We start from the raw sequence: 19,011 nt of genomic DNA, 5'->3' as shown, positions 1-19,011 counted from the left end.
GATTTGAATCATGCCTAGGTAGGTGCAGGGTAGTTAAGTACACCATTACACCAATAAGATTGGTTGTATAAAGTTGGAAGGAAACAACTTTGGCAACCTCCACTTCGATTTTTTTTTTTTTTTTTTTGATAACTCAAAAGGATAAGGGTGTGGATTAGAAGTAAAAAAAAGATAAAAAGGTGTGGCTTCTCTCCAAGTCCCCACAAAGCAAGCCCTGCCCTTCACAGTTCCCACACTCTTGGTCCCACCACTCCACTTCAGTGGCCTCCACAGTCTACAGTCCCCACAAAGCCTCCCTCCTTTTCATCTACGCCCACCCTTTATTCCCCCACATTTTCCTCACCCCTAAAAAGGCCGCGACCCTCCATAAAAGAGAAGTCCTGCACCCTCTCCTTCCCTCCTCACACTCTAACCAAAGCTCTCTCTTTTCCATCTCAACAAGAAGCAAAGCCCATGAAGGCTACACTGCTTGAGAAATCACCACCCAAAGAGGAGGAAGGTGGTGAAGGGGGAGGGGGAGAAAGGGTTCATGAAGATAGAGCTAAGGAAACAGCTAATGGATTCCAAAGCCACTTGGAGCTAAGGCTTGGTTTCTCCTTGAACAATGGGTTTGAGCCTGGTGAAGGGGAAGGTGGTGGTGGTGGTGGAGGCCGAAGCACAACGTTCCGAGCCCCTCAAGATGGACATGGCACACACCAGAGGAGTGGTATGGGGATTGGAGGTTCCAAGAGATGTTTCTCCGAGACTACTAGTGGTTTTGTCCACCCTTGGAGTCTGGCAGCCCGGCAAGAGAAGGCAGCTCTCGAGCAAGCCCATAAAAAGACTAGTGTCCTAAGGTTTGACCTCTCTCTCTCTCTCTCTCTCTCCCTCCCTCTCTCTTCTGTCCTTGGCGACCTGTGATCATAGATGTCCTTGGACATATATATACTTTCTGAAAGTTTTTGTTTTTTCATATACTTTTCCTTCATATCTCACCAACCAATCTTAGCCTAGCATCCTGATTCAACAATCTAAAAAAAAAAAATCCCTCAAATCTCAAGTGCCTTTTTGTTTTAGGGTCCGGCTTGTATCTTTCGCACGAAAAAATGATCAATTATTTTTTTTTTCAGTATAAACGGTTAGATTGTACCATGTGTAGATCTTGAAACACTCCAAATATTTTTATTTATCTGTCTGTATAAATTTTAAAATAATTATTAAGTGATCCACCGATAGATTTGGGCAAAAAAAATATTAATCTTTTTTTTTTTGCGATAGATACACCCCCAACTCTTTGTTTTATCTCGAGATTCGAGCTTTTTTTTTTTTTTTTTTCAACTACATGCTCTAGCTCTAAACTATAGTTTTCTCCTAAATATGGAAGAAGAGGTTTTATTTTTTGTTCTTTCTTTAAAGAAAACAGGATATTTCTAATACATTAGAGTCTTGTTGGGAGAATCATTGTTGCCTCAGGCAGAGCAGCCATACCATAAGTTTCTTTTATATTTGTTTCCTCTCGATGGCTATAACAACAAGAATATACGTGGGCATGTGAGCAAATCCCTTTGCTACCTGGGAGAGATTTCGATGGCATCCATGGGATTTTCATGAGAGGATTGTGACAATATATGCATGATAATGAAAAAGTAGCGGCTGCAGGGAATGGTGGGGTACGTTTTTGAAAATGTGACGAATAGTCCTTGTCATGTAGTGGGTCCCGCAAACAGTATATGAGCCACGCGTTGCCGTCTTTCTCTTCCTCGTCTTTTTATTTTTGACCTCTTTTCTAAAAATTTGTTTGGATAATCGGACTGAATATCATATGAAATTCGTCGGTTCAGCCAATACAACCAGCAAAATATAGAATTATAGATGGAGCAAGGCTGTAGTCATAAATACTCAGAAATAGCTTTTGAATGAGCCAATTTGAATATTATAAGGAGAAAAAAAAGATTTATTGGTATTTATGAATATAGGTCTAACACAACCTATAATTTTATGATTTTGCTTGTTGTACTGGCCTAACTCACGAATTTCATAGAATTTTCAGCTTAATCATCCAAACAGATTCTATATAAGACAACAATAGCCCAAAACTTCTATATATATTGTATTTTAAGTGTGATAAGCTTGCCTGGATTGAACTACAAAAATATAAGGCCACAAGATCAGAGCCCAAACTAGAAGAGGGTTATCATTGTTTCAAGTTGATCCCGATTTAGGTCTAAAATGAGCTCAGAGATAGCCCAAAATTTTTGTGTTTCCTATCTATCTTGGGTCGAGAATATATCTTGGTATAACAATAAGGTTGTTCTACTGCAACTAATATGTCACGAGTTTGAAATATGGAAACAATCTCTCCGTATATAGAGATAAGGCTGCTTATATCTGGCTCTCTCTAGACCCCAAACTAGTAGAAGCCCCATATATTGGGATGCCTTTTTTAGTATATCTTGGGCTCAGTCGTTTTAGGGGTTCAAATTTGAGCCCAGCCAATTTACTACTTGGGCCATGTAGCCCCTCGCCATATACAAATTATGAACCATAACATTTTGTAGCAGCTGCATCTTCTCCATCTTTTAGTCTTTTATGCTAAACAATGTTAGTTGGGGTTTTTCTACTGAGTTCTATCATGATTCTGATGATTATACTTGTTAAATGTAATTAGGGCCACAAATCCTTCACCATCAGTTGTAGGCTGGCCTCCAATTCGCGCATTTAGGAGGAATTTGGGGCTTCCACAAGCATCAAAGTCTGCAATGGATTCAGAAAAGGATACCAAGAAAATGAAACCAGTGGAGGGAGAGAACACGAGCAACGAGCCTGTAGCAAGGCAAACAATGTTTGTGAAGGTGAATATGGAAGGCTATGCAGTTGGAAGAAAAATTGACTTAAAGGTTCATGATAGCTATGAATCGCTCTCTCAAGCCCTTCAGAAAATGTTTCATAACTTTTTGATGGGTTAGTGAGTTCTAATCCAAGTCAAATTTTTAAATTTTTGCCAATGTTGCATCCTCTCACTGCTTGTTGATTAATACTAAATTGCAATAATGCAAATGTATTTTATTTTTTTTTGGTGTTTCTTTTGTTTGATAGACTCATCTTAGATCTTTCTACATTTGTTCTGTTAAAAACATTTAGGCATGTTGTTTCATCACATTAATTGTTCCAATCTCTAGTCTTGTTCTGATGATTTTGTTAATGCATAAGCATTGATCCTATGCAAATGATATCTCTTGTGGTGCTCTAGCTTTAAAGCCTATTAAATCTCCATTGTGAATAGGCTATAGGCTAATAATGCTGGTTTTATTTTCTATCCAGCTGATTACTCGAAGAAATCAAAGGAAGATGGAGAAGAAGAGATTGTTACTCCTAGTTATATTCTTCTTTATGAGGACAATGAAGGAGATCGAATGCTTGTGGGCGATGTACCTTGGGAGTATGTCTTTTGCATCCATTTTTCAAGTTTTCGTACAATTTTCGAAAAAAAAAAAACATCATACATTTTTGTTTCATAGGGATATGTTTGTTATCCATATAAAATCTAATGTTAAAAATTTTGCAGGATGTTCATCAATACAGTGAAAAGGCTATATATTGCACAAGATCCTAGGACACAAAAATGTGGTATGTTAATACTATTCTTTCCCTACAAACTTCAAGCAAGATAGAATTTTAAAATTGTAACTTCACAATCATGCACATCTCTAATTAAGCTTCCTTTTTATCATTAATTGATATAGAGGTGATTGTTGTGCAGGTCGAGTACATTTGAACCTTCTGGAGAAAACAACTAAAGAGGAAATGACTTGTCTGATCAAAGAGACCAGGGAGAGAAGTTGCTTATGGAATTAGTTGATAAGGAGATGTTGCATCCTTCCTACCTCTAGGGTGGTTGATTACAAGAGAACAGTGATAAATAGAGTTTACAATTGAATGTGATGTTGATGTAAGATATTTTCTTATGTCATGGCAGTGTAATTTATATGGCTTCTTCAATGTAGAGTAACTAAAAGAACCATGAGCTAATGTTTTGGAAGTTAATATGGTTTCTAATCTTCTTTTTTTTTTTTAAATAAAAAAAGTTCTTTTTTTTTTAAAAAAAAGAAATAATGAACATTTATATTTAAGATCAGTTGCTAGTTGATTTTCCAAAGTTCTAAATACTCGAGTTATAGTTTGTCAAAAAGGTTTAGGTTGGAATAATATTTACTTGAAGCAAGCTCCTATTTCAATGTTGTCTATTTGAAATTTACTTGAGTCATGTTGGGTAGTATAAGTTTAGCTTAGATTGGTGTTAGTTATTACTTAGCTAAGATAGTTTGTATGTCTTAATATTACAAGAAAATAACGTTACTAAGTTGGATAAAACTGGCCACTACTCAGAATACAATATATTTTTGAGAAATAACATGTACATCATTTTTATGTTATCTGATTTTGAATTGATTTAAAATCAGGACACATGCATCAATTGGGGTGGCAACAAGTTGTCTTCAGGTTATGCATCTCTGGATCCAAATTATGTGTTACACTTAGAATCCAATCTCACAATTTTAATGGATCCAAAAATAATTGGGTGATCATCAGGTTTTAGGTTGTTATATATATATATTGGTTTAATTTGGGCCTTTTCTTGACTAAAAGGTCATGCCAAGGGTCGAATTAAGACCAAAACATATAAATGAGGTGGCATAGGGAAAAAACTAAAAAATTGTGAATTATTGTCTTTTCGTTCAATGTACCAATAGGTTTAAGTGCCGTTCTTGCTGTAAGCTGAGAGAAAAGCAAAGCCTTTTTTTTTAACAAAAAAGTTCAAACCCATTATCGGCCGAGTTCAGTAAATAAATTAAAAAAAGCTATTATATATATATATATAATTTTTTTTCTAATGCAAACACCAGACATTATTATAAACCCAAAGGCTTTGCATACTTTAATTTTAACTTTTTCCCATCATCCCTTAAAAGAACATAACAATAATTTTTTTTGAAGTAAAAATAAAATTCTTCCATGCGCCTTATCTTCAAAATATTTCTTCTATATACAGGCGGCAATCGAGCCGGACTGCATCGAATATGAGTCAGGTTAGATATGGATAGCGTTATAAAAATCGTAACTTTGAATCTGACCTATCTATTAGATAGATTAGGATTTTGAAATATGGACCAATTTGTTTAATAAGCAGTTAATCCCACCTGACTTGCTTAAACTATTTTGAGTCATATGCTTAACTTGTTAATATTTAACTTGGTTAACATGATTAACATAGTTAATCACAACCTCAGCAAATAATTTATCCATTAAAAATGCAAGCCAAGGCTCGACATTGATCCCATGATCAATTATTGTATAGTTCGATGACAAAACATAAAGAAACAATCAACAAATACTAGGTTGTTGAAATTGATTGAGGAAGTGCAAGGCACCAGGCCTTTCAAAGACAACAGGTATAATATCTATCTCAAGATTCCGGAAAGCTATTGGTCAGATCAGCGAATACACAACAAGAGTCAATAGTTTATGTTCATAACAAGACGATCAGAAAAATTCATATATACTACTTCTACTCCATTGAACACAAAGAGCAGCTCGGTGTAGCCTGAGAATGACAAAGGCAGGTAACCATTTACAAGCTTCTTGGTTCCAAGCATACCTTGAAAGAAAACCATCAAAAAAGAAAAAAATCTGGCAAAATATGTTTGGTGTACTTTGTCCCAAAACAACTTCATTGGAAGACTAATAAGAGAAAGCAAATCTGATTAATGTACCTCATGGAAAAGTAGTATTAGTATGACACAGCAGAATTTGATCAAAAATCAAAATAGGCTTTCAAAAGGCTGCAGACTGGGTCGCTTTTCATACTGCGCAACACTTCAAAGAGGTCCTTTGGCCACACCAGAAGGCCCTCCCTTACAGTTGTGCCAGATTGTAGCTCTTGACTCTGCTGGCTACACTTATGCTAGAATAGAATGAGCAGCCGTTGTACTAAAAAAAACAAAAGACAAGCTAATTATGACATAATTTTGATTTGAAAGGATCAGATGGACCCCCGAAAGATTGAGGTTTCGGGAGGTTTAGGGTTTGAGAAGAAAATTAGATGATATGAAGAAGACTAGGTCAAGAGGAATAAAGTATCTAAACTCGGGCTAGTCTTCCTCGGAAGAATGAGGTTTTGAGAGGGTTAATGCCACCGAACCTAAAACTTAGCCTCTAGGGCCTAATTTTCATATCAACATACAAAATCCTTGAATTTTGATTCGAGTCTGACTTGGCCCACAATTTTACTATCACGTGCAGTTCACGTGACACCTCTTGTATATAAATAATAAACTATATTCCAGGGAACCGACTCCCAAATTCCCAAATCGTAATCTCCAATCGGCTCGGCTCGTCCCGGGCCCGACCGGACCGAATCCCCTTCACCCCCTCTCCCACCTCGCGCCGCCGCCTCGATCTCTTCCTTTCACCGCGGTAGTCTCCCGCAATCCAGGCGAACTCGGGTGACATCTCTTCTCCTCTTCTCTTCTTCTTTCTAAAACAGATCGAAACCCTACTTTTTTTTTTTCGCGTAGAACCATGGATCCATGGTTAGGTTTTCTTGTTCCGATCGATAGCCCTGCCAACTGCGGGGTGGAGTTTGATCGATTCTTGAACTTTAGAATAGTTATTGTTTCCTTTTCTTAGACTGGGTGTCATGTAATGGTAGTTTTAACATGACTATTTTCAAGAAGTCAGGTGCGTCTGATAAGAAATTCGTGGGATTAGTTCTCAATTGTCTCGAGGTCATTCCGAATGTCGATGCATGCGGTGAAAGTTTTGGTTTTGGAGGTTAAGCTGTTGATATGAACCATCTGGTCGCTGTTTTAGAGATCTAATTTTTGTTTTAATTGTGTTTTGGTTCTTCAAGTACCAATTAGGTCGTTCAATTATGTAATTTTCTTCATTTAGAGTGGCATATAACTGTTATGGGCTTGTTACATGATACAGAATGGTTGGTTGGTCTTTGATCATATGTTGGTTGAATCCTGGAAGTGATCTTGTGTGTTTTTAACTTGCTCGGATTTTTGATAGAAATTATATGATTATCTATCAGAAAATTATCTAGAATATCAAAGCTAGATTCTTTTTTTTTTTTTTTAAATTGAAATTTTTTGTATTTGTTGGGTTGGCTAACATAGTATTTTTGCTGATCACCTTGTATATCAATCCACTTTCACAGCGAAGTGTTGCGTTTTCTACAGCATGATTTACCATTAATCTGTGCAGGGATGTGCTGCAACAAAAACAAGTTATCAATTTATATGTCGGCAGAAGTCGTCTACTATTTTAAGACCTCATATTTTGTCTAATTTGCTTGTCTCTTTAGACTTTCTGATGTATTCATTTCATTTTTACTAACGAAATATACTACAAACATCTATCTGTGGCTCTGCAGCTGTAGCTTGCCACATCCTTCGGTAATTTGGGAGTTGTTTATCATCATATTTGTGGAATGATCAGTTCACCCTTTCTTAGCAGTTGCATTCATCATAAGTCTGTATTTCCTGATTTTTTTTTAAAAGCTCGAGAGGAGTGTGGGAATGAAATTAGGGGAATGTGTTTATTAGCTCCCTGAAACTTGGGGCATGCATTGCAGGTGCACTGTTTGGTGGGTTCCTCTATGAGATTGTTTCAAATTCATTTACTGTTTTAGATTTTTATCCAAACTAATCATCTGAGTATAGGGAGTTGTTTTTGTTAACATGATACTTTAGGTTGCAGCAGTGTGATCAGACATTGATCAGTGTTCAAAGTCAAGTTTATTGTATTTGATGAAGTCTGTAATACACAGCTCTTAGGCTGCGTTTGGTTGTAGAATATGTTAACTTGGTGTAAATGGGTTGGTTTACTCCTAACCCACTTTTCTCTGGAATAAACTACTTCAAGTCTTCAACCTGCATGGTAGAATAGTTCACTTATCATTAGGTAGAAAAGTAGCTCTACCAGTTTGGCAATATACCCACTTTACCCTCAGAATGAATTAGTTGTTTTTGTAGTTTTCTAGCATTTGGTGCGATAAAGTGGAATAAATAGAGTAATGGGGCCTTTGTTTGTTCCACTTAACCCTCCTTTATTCCACAACCAAATGGAGACTTAAAGTATATTTTGCAAATTTTGGCTGATGCATATCGATTGGTTGAGATGGTTCTTCGACAACTTTTTCCATCAGTTAGATAAATGTGGAACAATAGAAAAGTTGTCATAATTTGATAAATGTTTCAGAGAAGGTTGCTTGAAATATCATGAGATTCTTCCATGTTTTAGATTTAGGAAACCTATCACCAAAAGAACATGTCTTTATGTTAAAAAAGGCCTCAAGTGAGAAAAATGCATGATCACATGAGAGATCTGAGGCATATCCAGGATTCAAGTTACTATGTTGTAATTGCTTTAGCCTTTCTTGTTGAGGAATAATGTCATTAAGCAGATTTCTGTCTTCTAATGCTATTTAATTACCTGGTTGCTGTACTGCTCTGTTGACTAGTTGCATGTTGCTCTCTAAAAGGTGTGATTATCATGGGAACATCATTCATTGTGATTTTTGCTGGGTTATGGAGAAGCGTGTGCTGAAAATCAAGCTAAAGGCTTTGGGTACAAGAATAGCTACTGATAGTGCTCCAGACAGAGGAACTTCTGGTCTACTGCTCCAAGATGCTGCATTTACTGGCTTAGCATCATCATCTGAAGAGAATATTCCTACAAATTACAGGAAAGACATGAAACGCAAGCGCAGACCTAGAGCAGGTCATAAGAAAGGGAAAAAGAAGAGTTTGGTGAATAATCCAACCTTGTCTCCAGTACGTGTAAACACAGAAGATGATATTTTGAATCAGGCTGATGATGGTCAGCTTAATTCTGAAATGGATAATGAATCACCTTCCCTTGGATCGGATAAGCTTAGCACCATGTCAAGTATTGGTGCTGATATGCCAAATGACAAATCAACGGGTAAAACAGGGCCCAGTCGGGTTAAGGTAAAACTCAGATCCTCGAGAGTATTGGAACCTCATCGAAGTTATTCGGATGCACAAACACCAAGTAATACAGATAAGAGTAATCCACGAGTGGCCTTGGAAAAGGAGGATAGTACTTATTCTGATGGACAGACATCAGAAAAGCAGAATGCTGTTTCAGAACAATTACCAAGAAAAAGTGGCAGCATCAAGATTAAATCTTCAAGGGGCTTAGGTCTGTCGAATGAAATCATGCCAGACAAAAATGTCAATAAGCTAAATGGTCCACAGATACTGGGTCAGAGAAATTTGGTTCTTGCAGATGATGAAAAACATGTGGGTCCATCAATGCCCAGGAATTTGAAACAAGGGGAAATAACACTGCCTTCTAGGGACCCTCGTTACAAGGCGAAAGAGTTGAATGCTGCACTGGTGGTATGTAGAATGTTTGTTTGAATTTCTGAAATTATCAAAGACCTATGCGATTTATTTTGGTTCTTTTTTTGTTATGTTTCAGGTGATTAAAAAAGTGATGAAAATGGAAGCAGCTGTGCCCTTCAATGCCCCTGTCAATCCTGATGCTCTGGGGATACCTGTAAGTATTATCAGATACTTCAGATATGGAGGATGTATCCTCTTTCGAGATGCATAAAGAAGAAAGAATTGGGGACGGGGTTTTTGGGAGGCTATTAGGGGCACTTCGAACCATTTCTTTGTGTTCTCCTTCACTTTATCTTGCAGCTACTGTTGCTAGTGCAATTTGTCTAATGACAATCAGTCTTTCTCATTCAAGAATATATTGCCCTAAATTTCATGGTTCCATTCACGCCATGGTTGCAGATCTCTGCAAGTCTGCAACATCACATTTTGCCATATTCATTTCAAAATTTTATTTCTCAAGTCTATCAGCTCGATGTTTGAAGTTGCCCTGGCCGAATCTCTTAACTAATAGTTTCGGGCTCTGGACCTTGGAAATTTCAGTCTGATTAGCTATTGAGTAACAATAGTTCTCTCAATTACCTCTAATTGATGTTTCTGTTTAATTAGCGGATTTGAAATGTGCATGCTAGACTTGAACCCTACCAGACCATTTGCCTCGCCAGATGCATTCTTGCATGCATGTATACATATATAATAGATATCTTTTTATACTCTTTAATTGAATTAACCAATGCTAACTTATCTGTTTCAGGATTATTTTGATATTATAGACACTCCAATGGATTTTGGCACTATTTGTCATGAGCTAGAACGTGGCCATAAATACTTGAACTCAGAGGATGTTTATAAAGATGTGCAATATATATGGGAAAACTGCTATAAGTACAACAACAAGGGTGATTATATTTTGGACCTTATGAAACGGGTGAAAAAGAATTTCATGAAGTACTGGTTGGCAGCTGGGTTGTATTCTGATATGCCAAGTAGTGGTGAGTATGAGACATGAATTTTGGCTAATAATAATACTCACTATCTGTTGTTATTGTATATGAAAATGGCTTTCCTCCTTTATTACTTATAACAATTTTAATTGTAGTTTAATAGTTCTATTTTTGTATTCAATCATTCATGATAGCAGTTGGGCTTCTATGACTTTGGCTTAATTTTATGTGTGAGTTTTTGTCCCCCCACCTCTCTCTCAATTGAAGCTATTTAACATTGAATGGAACAATGGAGTTGCTTAAATATAGATAGTCTTCTCAACAGATGCAAATTCAGTTAAAGGATTGAGTACGTTGTGTGTTAAACATGGTCATATCTTTTAAGGTTTTGAATGACAAATGGTCCTCTCAATGTTCAATGAATAGGAACCAAGAGCAAACATTAGTAGATTAACCTCTAATCAAAGATTAGAAGTTAAATGAGAAAGGAAGTGGTGGCTGTCCATGCATATGGAGGAAATTATTTTTGACTAACAGGACCTCATGTGTATGAAGGCAAGATAAATAAAAGATCTTTGAAGTTTCAGCATTTCTCATTCTCAAGCAACAAAAATGGTATGAAAATCGTTCATAAGCTAGAAAGCTGTTTCTAGAAAGCTCAGTCATCACCCAATTTTTTCCCATGTTTTGAGTTCCTATGATAAAGGCAGAATAAATGCTTGCAAATCTTTTTCATAATATTTATCATATTCTCAAGTGATAACCCATATATAGTACAGTGGATCTCATACATGATAGTTACATGTTCAATCAAAATAATGACTGAAACATGACATAGAGAGATATTTACCACATGCGGAAAAGAAATTGCTAGCGTGCTCTAGAACCTCAAATTAAGAGGTTTTGCCTAAAATTATCTCCCCGTTCTTTCATACTTTCCAATTTTTCTTTAATGTTGAACATTTTCCTTTTCAGTTTCTCCATACTTTGTGACCAAAATTGATGTATTTCTGATAGGGCCAAAATGAATTTGTAAATCAGATCTCAGGGAGCTAGGGGCTTTGTTTGTTTGCGTGAGAAGAGTAGAAAGAAATACTTGGAAATAGCAAAAGAGCAAAGAGAAGGTAATTCTGAATTTTATGTTGTTTGGTCACATTAAGCTAGAAGAGGATATGAGACAAAGTGAAGTCTGCAACAGTAATGGTGGTGATGGATGTTGTGGGATGATGGCTAAAATGGCAGTAGAAGTGGTAGTGATGACGGTGGTGACAACAATGATGGACTTGATGGTGGCTTCTTAAAGTTGGAGAGTCTTTTGAAATAGAAATACTGAAGGCTAATGTTTTTCTCCTTTGCATAACTTTATTTCGATTTATATCCATGCTCCTAATTTTACCTTCTGAAAGTCTAGAGATGTGATACTCGCTGTTTTCTCCATGCCTTTTCCTTGTGGAGGGGCTTTAGTTTCTTCTTTACTACCAAGCCGAGTAAAATAGGTTTCTCTCTAGGTATATTATGTGCTTCTTTTATGCAAGCAAATGAATCTTGGGTTAAAACTGGGTCCTTGGAAGATGCTGACTGATTAGGACCATTTGATGCGCATGTTAGCTGGTAATGAACTGTTGAATTAACATTGTACTGCATTTTGTCTTTATTATTTTGGAATTTGAGAAACGGTGTGGTGTAAATTGCTGAACAATCATGGTAGAGAAAAATCTAAAGATATCTGCAATAATATACTCTGATCAAAATCTTGTTATTCGGTTAAATGTTGGGGTTTGTGCTGTGTAATCTGATTGTTTACGTTTTGATGCCTTTTTTGGGCATTGTCACCCATATTAGCTTGACTGCAGAGGCAGCTGGTTGGTCGACCTTTTTGTTTTCAGAATTGTTGTGTATAAATATTTGCAGTTGGCTCTTAAATTTTAATTATGAAGCTTGTGAACATCTTATCTACTTCTATAATAATGCATTAATATAGTCTTTTGTAATAATGTAGTAGAGTAAAAAGTCTTTCTTCTAAAAAATCAAACAATGATATGATTTCTTTTTTCTTTTAGGTGCCACTGAAAGTACTCAGATTGAGGATGTTACATGTTCAGGTCAGGAAAAGTTGCATCCAAAAAGCAAGACAAAGCATAAGCGTCGACGTTATGGGTAAGTTGCTTGTCCAGCTTTAATGAGAGGAGACATTTTAATTCGGTCATTCATTAATTCTGCTAGGAGGATTATGGCTACCCCTTGATTAGTCCGATCTTTTAAGAATAGAATGATCAAGCGATCTCTAACACTATTGGGCATAATCAAGATTGTCAATGAACCCTAGAGCAAGTAAGGTTATCATTGTTTTAGTCTTATTTATCTTCTTCTTCTTCTTACTTTTTTCCAGTAAGAAATGAAGAAGAGGAAGAAAGTAAAGTGGGCAAGTTGAAATTGAGGGTGAAATGTGAAAGAAGAAGAAATGACTGATGGCAATGATGAGATAAAAAAGAATGTAACCAACTGCAAAGGAAAACATTTTGTATTCAATGATGAATTTTTTATATTACAAAATTGTAATTTCCATAGAGCTTTATGTACAAAGAAACCTAGTCTTAGCCCTCCACCATCCATATTTACATTTCCTGAGTATATCAATTTTTCAACAAGCAGCCTAATTGACAAATAATTGCAAGTTCAAAAGGCTGTAACATCTTTGATTTATCTCTCGGTGACCCTTTTAGAGGCCTTGATTTTAATGGAGGGCCTGAGACACCTTTGTAGGAGCTTCTCCCAGATTATACTACAGGGTGTTAACGAAAGTTCCTCTGCAAAGCATCCCAACCTTCATAACAAATAGATTAGTATTACATAGAGAAATTGACACCAAGAGGATGGAGACTAGTAACAACAGTAATACCATCATTATGTTGTTTTAAAATAATCAAGAAAGTTTTTACCTTGCCTTCTGCTGGAGGATGAATTTCAAATTGGCAAATCTTGATTCGCTATTCGCAACATGTAAATCTTCTACTGACTGCTTCATGAGAGCAATTCTCTCTCTCTCTCTCTCTCTCATCAGTAGTTATTTCCAGAGGATTTTTACTCTCTTGGTCAAACATATGATATGATTAAGATTGTGGAAATTTATTGTTTTTTCAAATTAAAAGGTCCAAGGATCAGAGGTTTCAAGGTTCTTCTCTTTGTGGTTCTTTATGTAATTGTATATAGAATCGCAGAAATTTCAATTTTAAAACTGAATAAGTTTTTCTAATGCAGGATTGATCGCCACAAAAGCGACTGCCTATGTGCTGTCTGTGTTGTTAGGCGTCGTAGGAAGGAACGTGAAGAAAGTTCAGCAGTTCTGGAGAGCCAAATGGCAATAAGCAATCCTAATCTTCCCCAAGAGTTCAGGATTGAGGTTGGTACATACTGCTTCCTGACATTTGTTCATAATCTAGCATTTGATGGATTTCATAATAATTATTCGTGTTAATATGAAATTATATTCAGAGCTTTAGATGCCCTTTAGAACTCATTAATAGATGAAAGAACCTAGAAAGATATAACAGTATAGTTTCTGTCAAGAATTAGCTTAGTTATAAATCTCATATTATGACAAATTTATAGAGCTTTTGTGAAGTATTAAATACAGAGAAAGAAATTTTAATATGTCTTATGTTGTTTGGATATTGTTTTAAATAACAAATAGGTATCAATAGGAAGTCATCTTCATGGAGGTGTTGTTAAGCTTATCTTGATAACTGGGTTAACTTCCAAATTTTTTTCTCCTTATATATATCATGGACTTTACATTAATATCCAGTCAAGTCCTTTTAGTATCAGATACATGGTGAGAGATGCTAAAAGTTAAGCTCTCTTCTAACGTCTATCAGAAAATAACTTTTGAAATTTTGTCTGGTTAAACATACCTTAAGGTATACTACAATTTGTTTGGTTTGCTTTTAAGGCTACTAAAGTAATCAAGTTTTCAAGGAAATTTTTCTGGTCTTGGCCAGAGACCAGATTTTAATGTGCATTTTTCTCATTTGTTAGCATGAACTTGATTTTTTTTTCAAAGATCTATAAATGGTTGCAGTTTGTTCTAGTATTAGTGTAGGGAGAAGAGCAGTATCCAGTTATTTTGATGGCGCTGGCAGATAGGCTTTACCCTTTCATCTTTTGAATAGTATGCTGACCTTATTTTGTGGAAGATTAATGGATTATCTCATTGGAAAATAGAAGAGTTGAAGCCCTTTTGTTGTAGGCTCTGAATTTTAAAGAAGGATCCATTATCTTGGAAGGAGATGCTAGTTTATCATTTTCAAAACTTATGTGAGTTTCTATTCTTTAATATGAAGTGTCAGAAACGTACTTTTGGAGGTTCAGATGCATGTTCTTGTTTATGACAAAGTATGACTTAGCACATATGTTTGAAAGCAACCATCTGGTACCAGAAAACGAAGAAAAGTTGCCATATAAGTCAGAAGAGTTGGCCACAATCCCATGACATTGCATAGCGAAAAGACATGAGTCATAAATTATAACCTTGGTTATAATAGACAAGCTTTCTTGTAATTATACCAGTCTGGCTTTATGAATCTTTCTGCCATGCATTTTGGTCAAATGAAAGAAAAATATTCACAAACTGCACTGGAACACTCAATGTTGTCGTGATTGGGATTGTCATAAAATGTAGAGGGGTTATCTTGGATCGCATTGTGGACCAAATTGTGGATTGAAAGTTATTTTGATTCTTTTAAAAGTTAAGAAATGTAAAAGAATTTGAAATTTGAAAAAAATAAGTCAACTATAGGGTAGATGAATGGATAATATGAGTTCAGTTTCCGCATGATAAATCCATATGTAGCATGTCCAATGAGGCTAAGGTCGTACCGAATTAGTCAAGGTATCTATTTGCAGCCTATCATTCAATTATCATTTTACATAGAATATTTTGAAAAATAACAATTTTATTATATGGTTGTTCCAAATAAAAACAGCCTCTTGCATTTAACTCCATGAACCTGAAATAATAGGCTTGCTAACTTTACATAAGCAATGCTTATTAGTTGGAAGCCATATATCACATATTATAATATTTTGTCAAAAAAATTAAGTCCTATAGTCTAAGGGCTTGTATAGTTTTATAAGATGGATCTAAATCGTATGTTCCTAACTAATCCTGATTTAAGGATGAGATCCTTATTTTTTGGGCCTCTTTCCTTGTCACGCCCCCGCTTCTGCGGAGCACGTGAGGCACCCAGTGCCCACGTGGGGGCCACATGAGGGGGGACCGCGGGGCTCCCCTGCCAGATATTGTCCGGTTTCGGGGCTTCACGCAAGCGTCCTTCACCCCTCTCCGGTTTTATTTTCCACCCAAAACGCGTCTGCAGGATTAGGAGACACCCGCCTCATATGCCCAGGATCTGGAACGAGTCTTTCCGATGTGGGACTATTGGGCCTCACACCCTTCCCACCATCGGACAAGAGCCGTCCTCGGCTCTGATACCAAATGTCACGCCTCCGCTTCTGCGGAGCACGTGAGGCACCCAGTGCCCACGTGGGGGCCACATGAGGGGGGACCGCGGGGCTCCCCTGCCAGATATTGTCCGGTTCCGGGGCTTCACGCAAGCGTCCTTCACCCGAGGGGAACACGGGGCTCCCCTGCCAGATATTGTCCGGTTCTGGGGCTTCACGCAAGCGTCCTTCACCCCTCCCCGGTTTTGTTTTCCACCCAAAACGCGTCTGCAGGATTAGGAGACACCCGCCTCATATGCCCAGGCTCTGGAACGAGTCTTTCCGATGTGGGACTATTGGGCCTCACATTCCTGATCGTAAGATCTAGAATGTGAACCATTGAATTTTAGCAACTACATTATTATTAGCTGACCAAGCCAGTTACCACCCTAAACTGACCCACAAACAGCCTTATATCATGGCTGCCAGTGTATGGTCAGGATGTCAAATTTGTAATTGTGGGATTAAATGATGTTTGTCAGGATATATTCTGTAATTGTGGACCATATGGATTTTTAAGGAAATTTTGGCCCTCTCTTTTTTTTTTTTTGAAGGTAAAGGTGGAAGGAAATTTTGGTCCTCATGCTGAAAAAATAGGGAAAGGAGTCTTATCTCACCAAACCTGTGACAAGCTCGGAAACAGCACAGTCTAAATTTTTAATTTCTCAATTTGTCTGACACGACTTTGTAGTTGGGTTATAATGTGAATCTTGATGCAGGCCAATCAAAAAGCACTTTTAGGGCCTGTTTGGGAGCTCTTCGCATGATCTGGCAGGATAGCCCAGGAATGGAATGTGTGGGGCAGGGAGGGAGAAAACCAGAGAGTGGGAGAGGAAAAGAGCCTGGGGGTCTTATGGCCCACTTCCAGTGGGAATAATAAAAACCTAGGGAGGTCTTTTTTTTTTTTTTTCAAATACTGTTGTGAGGGAGGCACTGGCATCGACGTTGTCACTTCCTCTCACACACGCTCCCTCCCTTCACAGGGCTCTCTGATCCTGGCCTATCCTGCTGGGTTTTAACCAAACAGGCCCTTAAAGTTTTCTGTTAATGGTGAGAATTCTTGTTTCATATGCTGCTTTTAGTTTCTATTAATAGTGTGATTTTCTCCTGATGTTGCTCGATCTATTTTACTTCCTAAATGCTTAATGTGGTTATAAGTAACCACATTACGAAAAATAATCAGAATTCTCATGTTTCAAAATGCTGAAATCAATAACATTACCATTTATCCATGGAGTGTAATAGAAATGTCTTAGTTTAATCTTCAAGGCCTTATTATGTTTCTTGTTTTGCTTGATATCTGCATGCCAATTTGATTTATCATACGTTGCAGGAAGCCTCTCCTGTAGATAACCCTTGCAGTGAGGATGCTACCTCGAGTTTGGACCGCTCTCCAGAGACTGATGCCAATGTGGATATGGAAGACGTTGAAAATGAACTGACGATTGAGACCCCTGAGCTGATGGACATTCAAGAAAAGGAGACAGTAGAAAGTGAAATGGAACTAGATCACGACCCAAGTGGCAGAACCGGACCTCACCATTCATTGCCAATTGAAAATGGAACAGAGGATTCTAATCCACTGTCTCAAGAAGAAATGGAGGCAACGCAACCTGGAGACCAGACGGTTGACACAGTTGTGCGGCAGAAGGAAGCAGCAGTTGCCCATCATCATCCAGAGGAGGCGCAAAAGAAACCAGGGGTAAGTTTTGAATGCTTTTGCTCCCCCTCCCACCTCCTCTCTCTCTTTTTTTAAGATTTAAAAACAATTGCGTGGATCACATTAACAAGCTTGCCGGTATACCCATGCATCACAAATGAACACAGGGGGCATGTACTTCTGAATGCCATCATGCATGAACTTTTTTTTTTTTTTTTTGGTAGGGGGGGGATGTGCCTCTGAATGTATACGAGTCGGTGGATATTGCATGTGTTTTGATATTAGCACTGATTGGCTGCAGGAACCTTCAGTGAGGAATCAGCTGATCAAGATGCAAGAGAATATTGTGCAAGAAGAAAACCATTCAATCTTGTGGTTATGCAGGAGCCTTTTTCCGAGCAACGTTAGGTCTGCATGGAATGGACCCCATTCTTTAACCCGGCGACATGTTTCGGTACGAGATAGCCCCATCCACGCTGCATTGGCAACATTCATGAAACCATAAAGTTTTGACCCCTGGGGCTTGTGTACTCATTCATATAAGACAGTATGTGCTCGATCATTGAGGCAAAAATTTTTACATGTTATTTGTATTGTATCTTGGATATGGAGAATGATGCATCAATCTACCACAAGAGAATGATGTCGTAACAGTGTCTGACATAGATTCTTTTTCACATTTTTAACATATTTTTCTTTTCCAATCAGATTGCATATCTGTAATTTACTGTAGTGGGGTTTTCTGGCCTCCATTATGAGCATGTTCCATTCTCGACGCAAGGACTAGGTTAACTACAAATGATTTTTACTTTTTATGTTTTATTGGTAATTTTGCAAAAGAAGCCTCCATTCCTCTGTCTTTGCAGATTCAGGTTACTTTTGTTTTTTTGGCATAAATGGTTCATTTTTCAAATGTTTAGATCCTTTCATCTGCAGCTTCTGGTATATAAAAATATTTTCACTTAACATTTGATAAAAATATGCATTCACTGTTATAAAAATTTGAAGTTGAATTAATTGTTTTGGAAATAGTGTAACTTTGACTTACTTTCACAGGGATCCAGAAAAAAAGGATTTTGATCTAGAAAAAGCAAAGAAATATGTATGCTTCTTGCTGCTCTAGATCATGGGTAACGAGTTTTAAAAGACATTTGTTTTATTTATAAAATTTTTAGACTTTTGTCATCCTGGTGGATACTATGGATCTTGCCTCTCCCTGCCTCCTATTTTAACTAGTTTTTGGTTTTTTGAGCAATTGCCATCCAACCGGTGGAACTGATAGCTATGGGCAACTAAACATTGTTACTAATAAGACTTAAGCATACCCTTTTTGACAAAGTATTACGATTCGGAAAGGTCATTTCAGAATATGTTCTGGAGAGCAACGTAAGCTAATGCCATGAGCAATATATCAAAGTGGCAAAAGGGGCCCTATGAGTGGGAATCCTCTGTTGGGAACCATTGGGGTTTATCTTGGAGTTTGATGGAGAAAGAA

General features: G+C 37.2%; 2 protein-coding genes across 4 annotated transcripts; both read left to right on the top strand.

The window, feature by feature from the left end:
- The first annotated feature begins 355 nt into the window (after positions 1-355).
- Positions 356-4,114, top strand: LOC103716609 (auxin-responsive protein IAA25-like). Its single transcript, XM_008804674.6, has 5 exons — positions 356-836; positions 2,648-2,940; positions 3,301-3,418; positions 3,545-3,606; positions 3,740-4,114. Exons 1-5 carry the CDS (start codon positions 454-456, stop codon positions 3,832-3,834), a joined length of 951 nt encoding a protein of 316 aa, XP_008802896.3. The 5' UTR covers positions 356-453; the 3' UTR covers positions 3,835-4,114.
- Positions 4,115-6,332: 2,218 nt separating this feature from the next.
- On the top strand, positions 6,333-18,220 carry LOC103716610 (DNA-binding bromodomain-containing protein). 3 transcript variants are annotated; one of them, XM_008804675.6, is made up of 8 exons: positions 6,333-6,482; positions 8,528-9,410; positions 9,493-9,570; positions 10,168-10,405; positions 12,418-12,514; positions 13,616-13,757; positions 17,190-17,558; positions 17,818-18,220. In XM_008804675.6, exons 2-8 carry the CDS (start codon positions 8,574-8,576, stop codon positions 18,019-18,021), a joined length of 1,965 nt encoding a protein of 654 aa, XP_008802897.2. In that variant the 5' UTR covers positions 6,333-6,482; positions 8,528-8,573; the 3' UTR covers positions 18,022-18,220. The 3 variants fall into 3 exon arrangements, with proteins under 3 accessions (XP_008802897.2, XP_088571096.1, XP_088571095.1); XM_088714970.2 differs by having other exon boundaries at positions 6,472-6,810; XM_088714969.2 differs by lacking the exon at positions 6,333-6,482 and having other exon boundaries at positions 7,375-9,410.
- The last annotated feature ends 791 nt before the right edge of the window (positions 18,221-19,011 follow it).

This window comes from Phoenix dactylifera, chromosome 2 (genome assembly GCF_051530095.1).
Source record: "Phoenix dactylifera cultivar Ajwa chromosome 2, Ajwa_hap1_PhDact_Kaust_v1.1, whole genome shotgun sequence".
Taxonomy (NCBI): Eukaryota; Viridiplantae; Streptophyta; class Magnoliopsida; order Arecales; family Arecaceae; genus Phoenix; species Phoenix dactylifera.
This window is presented reverse-complemented; position numbering and strand designations above follow the sequence as displayed.

Bases quoted from the DNA above. Each gene is read 5' to 3' on its own strand.
- LOC103716609 (XM_008804674.6), top strand. From the start codon at position 454: ATGAAGGCTACACTGCTTGAGAAATCACCACCCAAAGAGGAGGAAGGT. The intron at 3,419-3,544 runs GTATGTCTTTTG...AAAATTTTGCAG, and splicing joins GTGGGCGATGTACCTTGGGA to GATGTTCATCAATACAGTGA. The intron at 3,607-3,739 runs GTATGTTAATAC...ATTGTTGTGCAG, and splicing joins TCCTAGGACACAAAAATGTG to GTCGAGTACATTTGAACCTT.
- LOC103716610 (XM_088714969.2), top strand. From the start codon at position 8,511: ATGTTGCTCTCTAAAAGGTGTGATTATCATGGGAACATCATTCATTGT. The intron at 9,571-10,167 runs GTAAGTATTATC...TATCTGTTTCAG, and splicing joins CTGATGCTCTGGGGATACCT to GATTATTTTGATATTATAGA. The intron at 12,515-13,615 runs GTAAGTTGCTTG...TTTCTAATGCAG, and splicing joins CATAAGCGTCGACGTTATGG to GATTGATCGCCACAAAAGCG.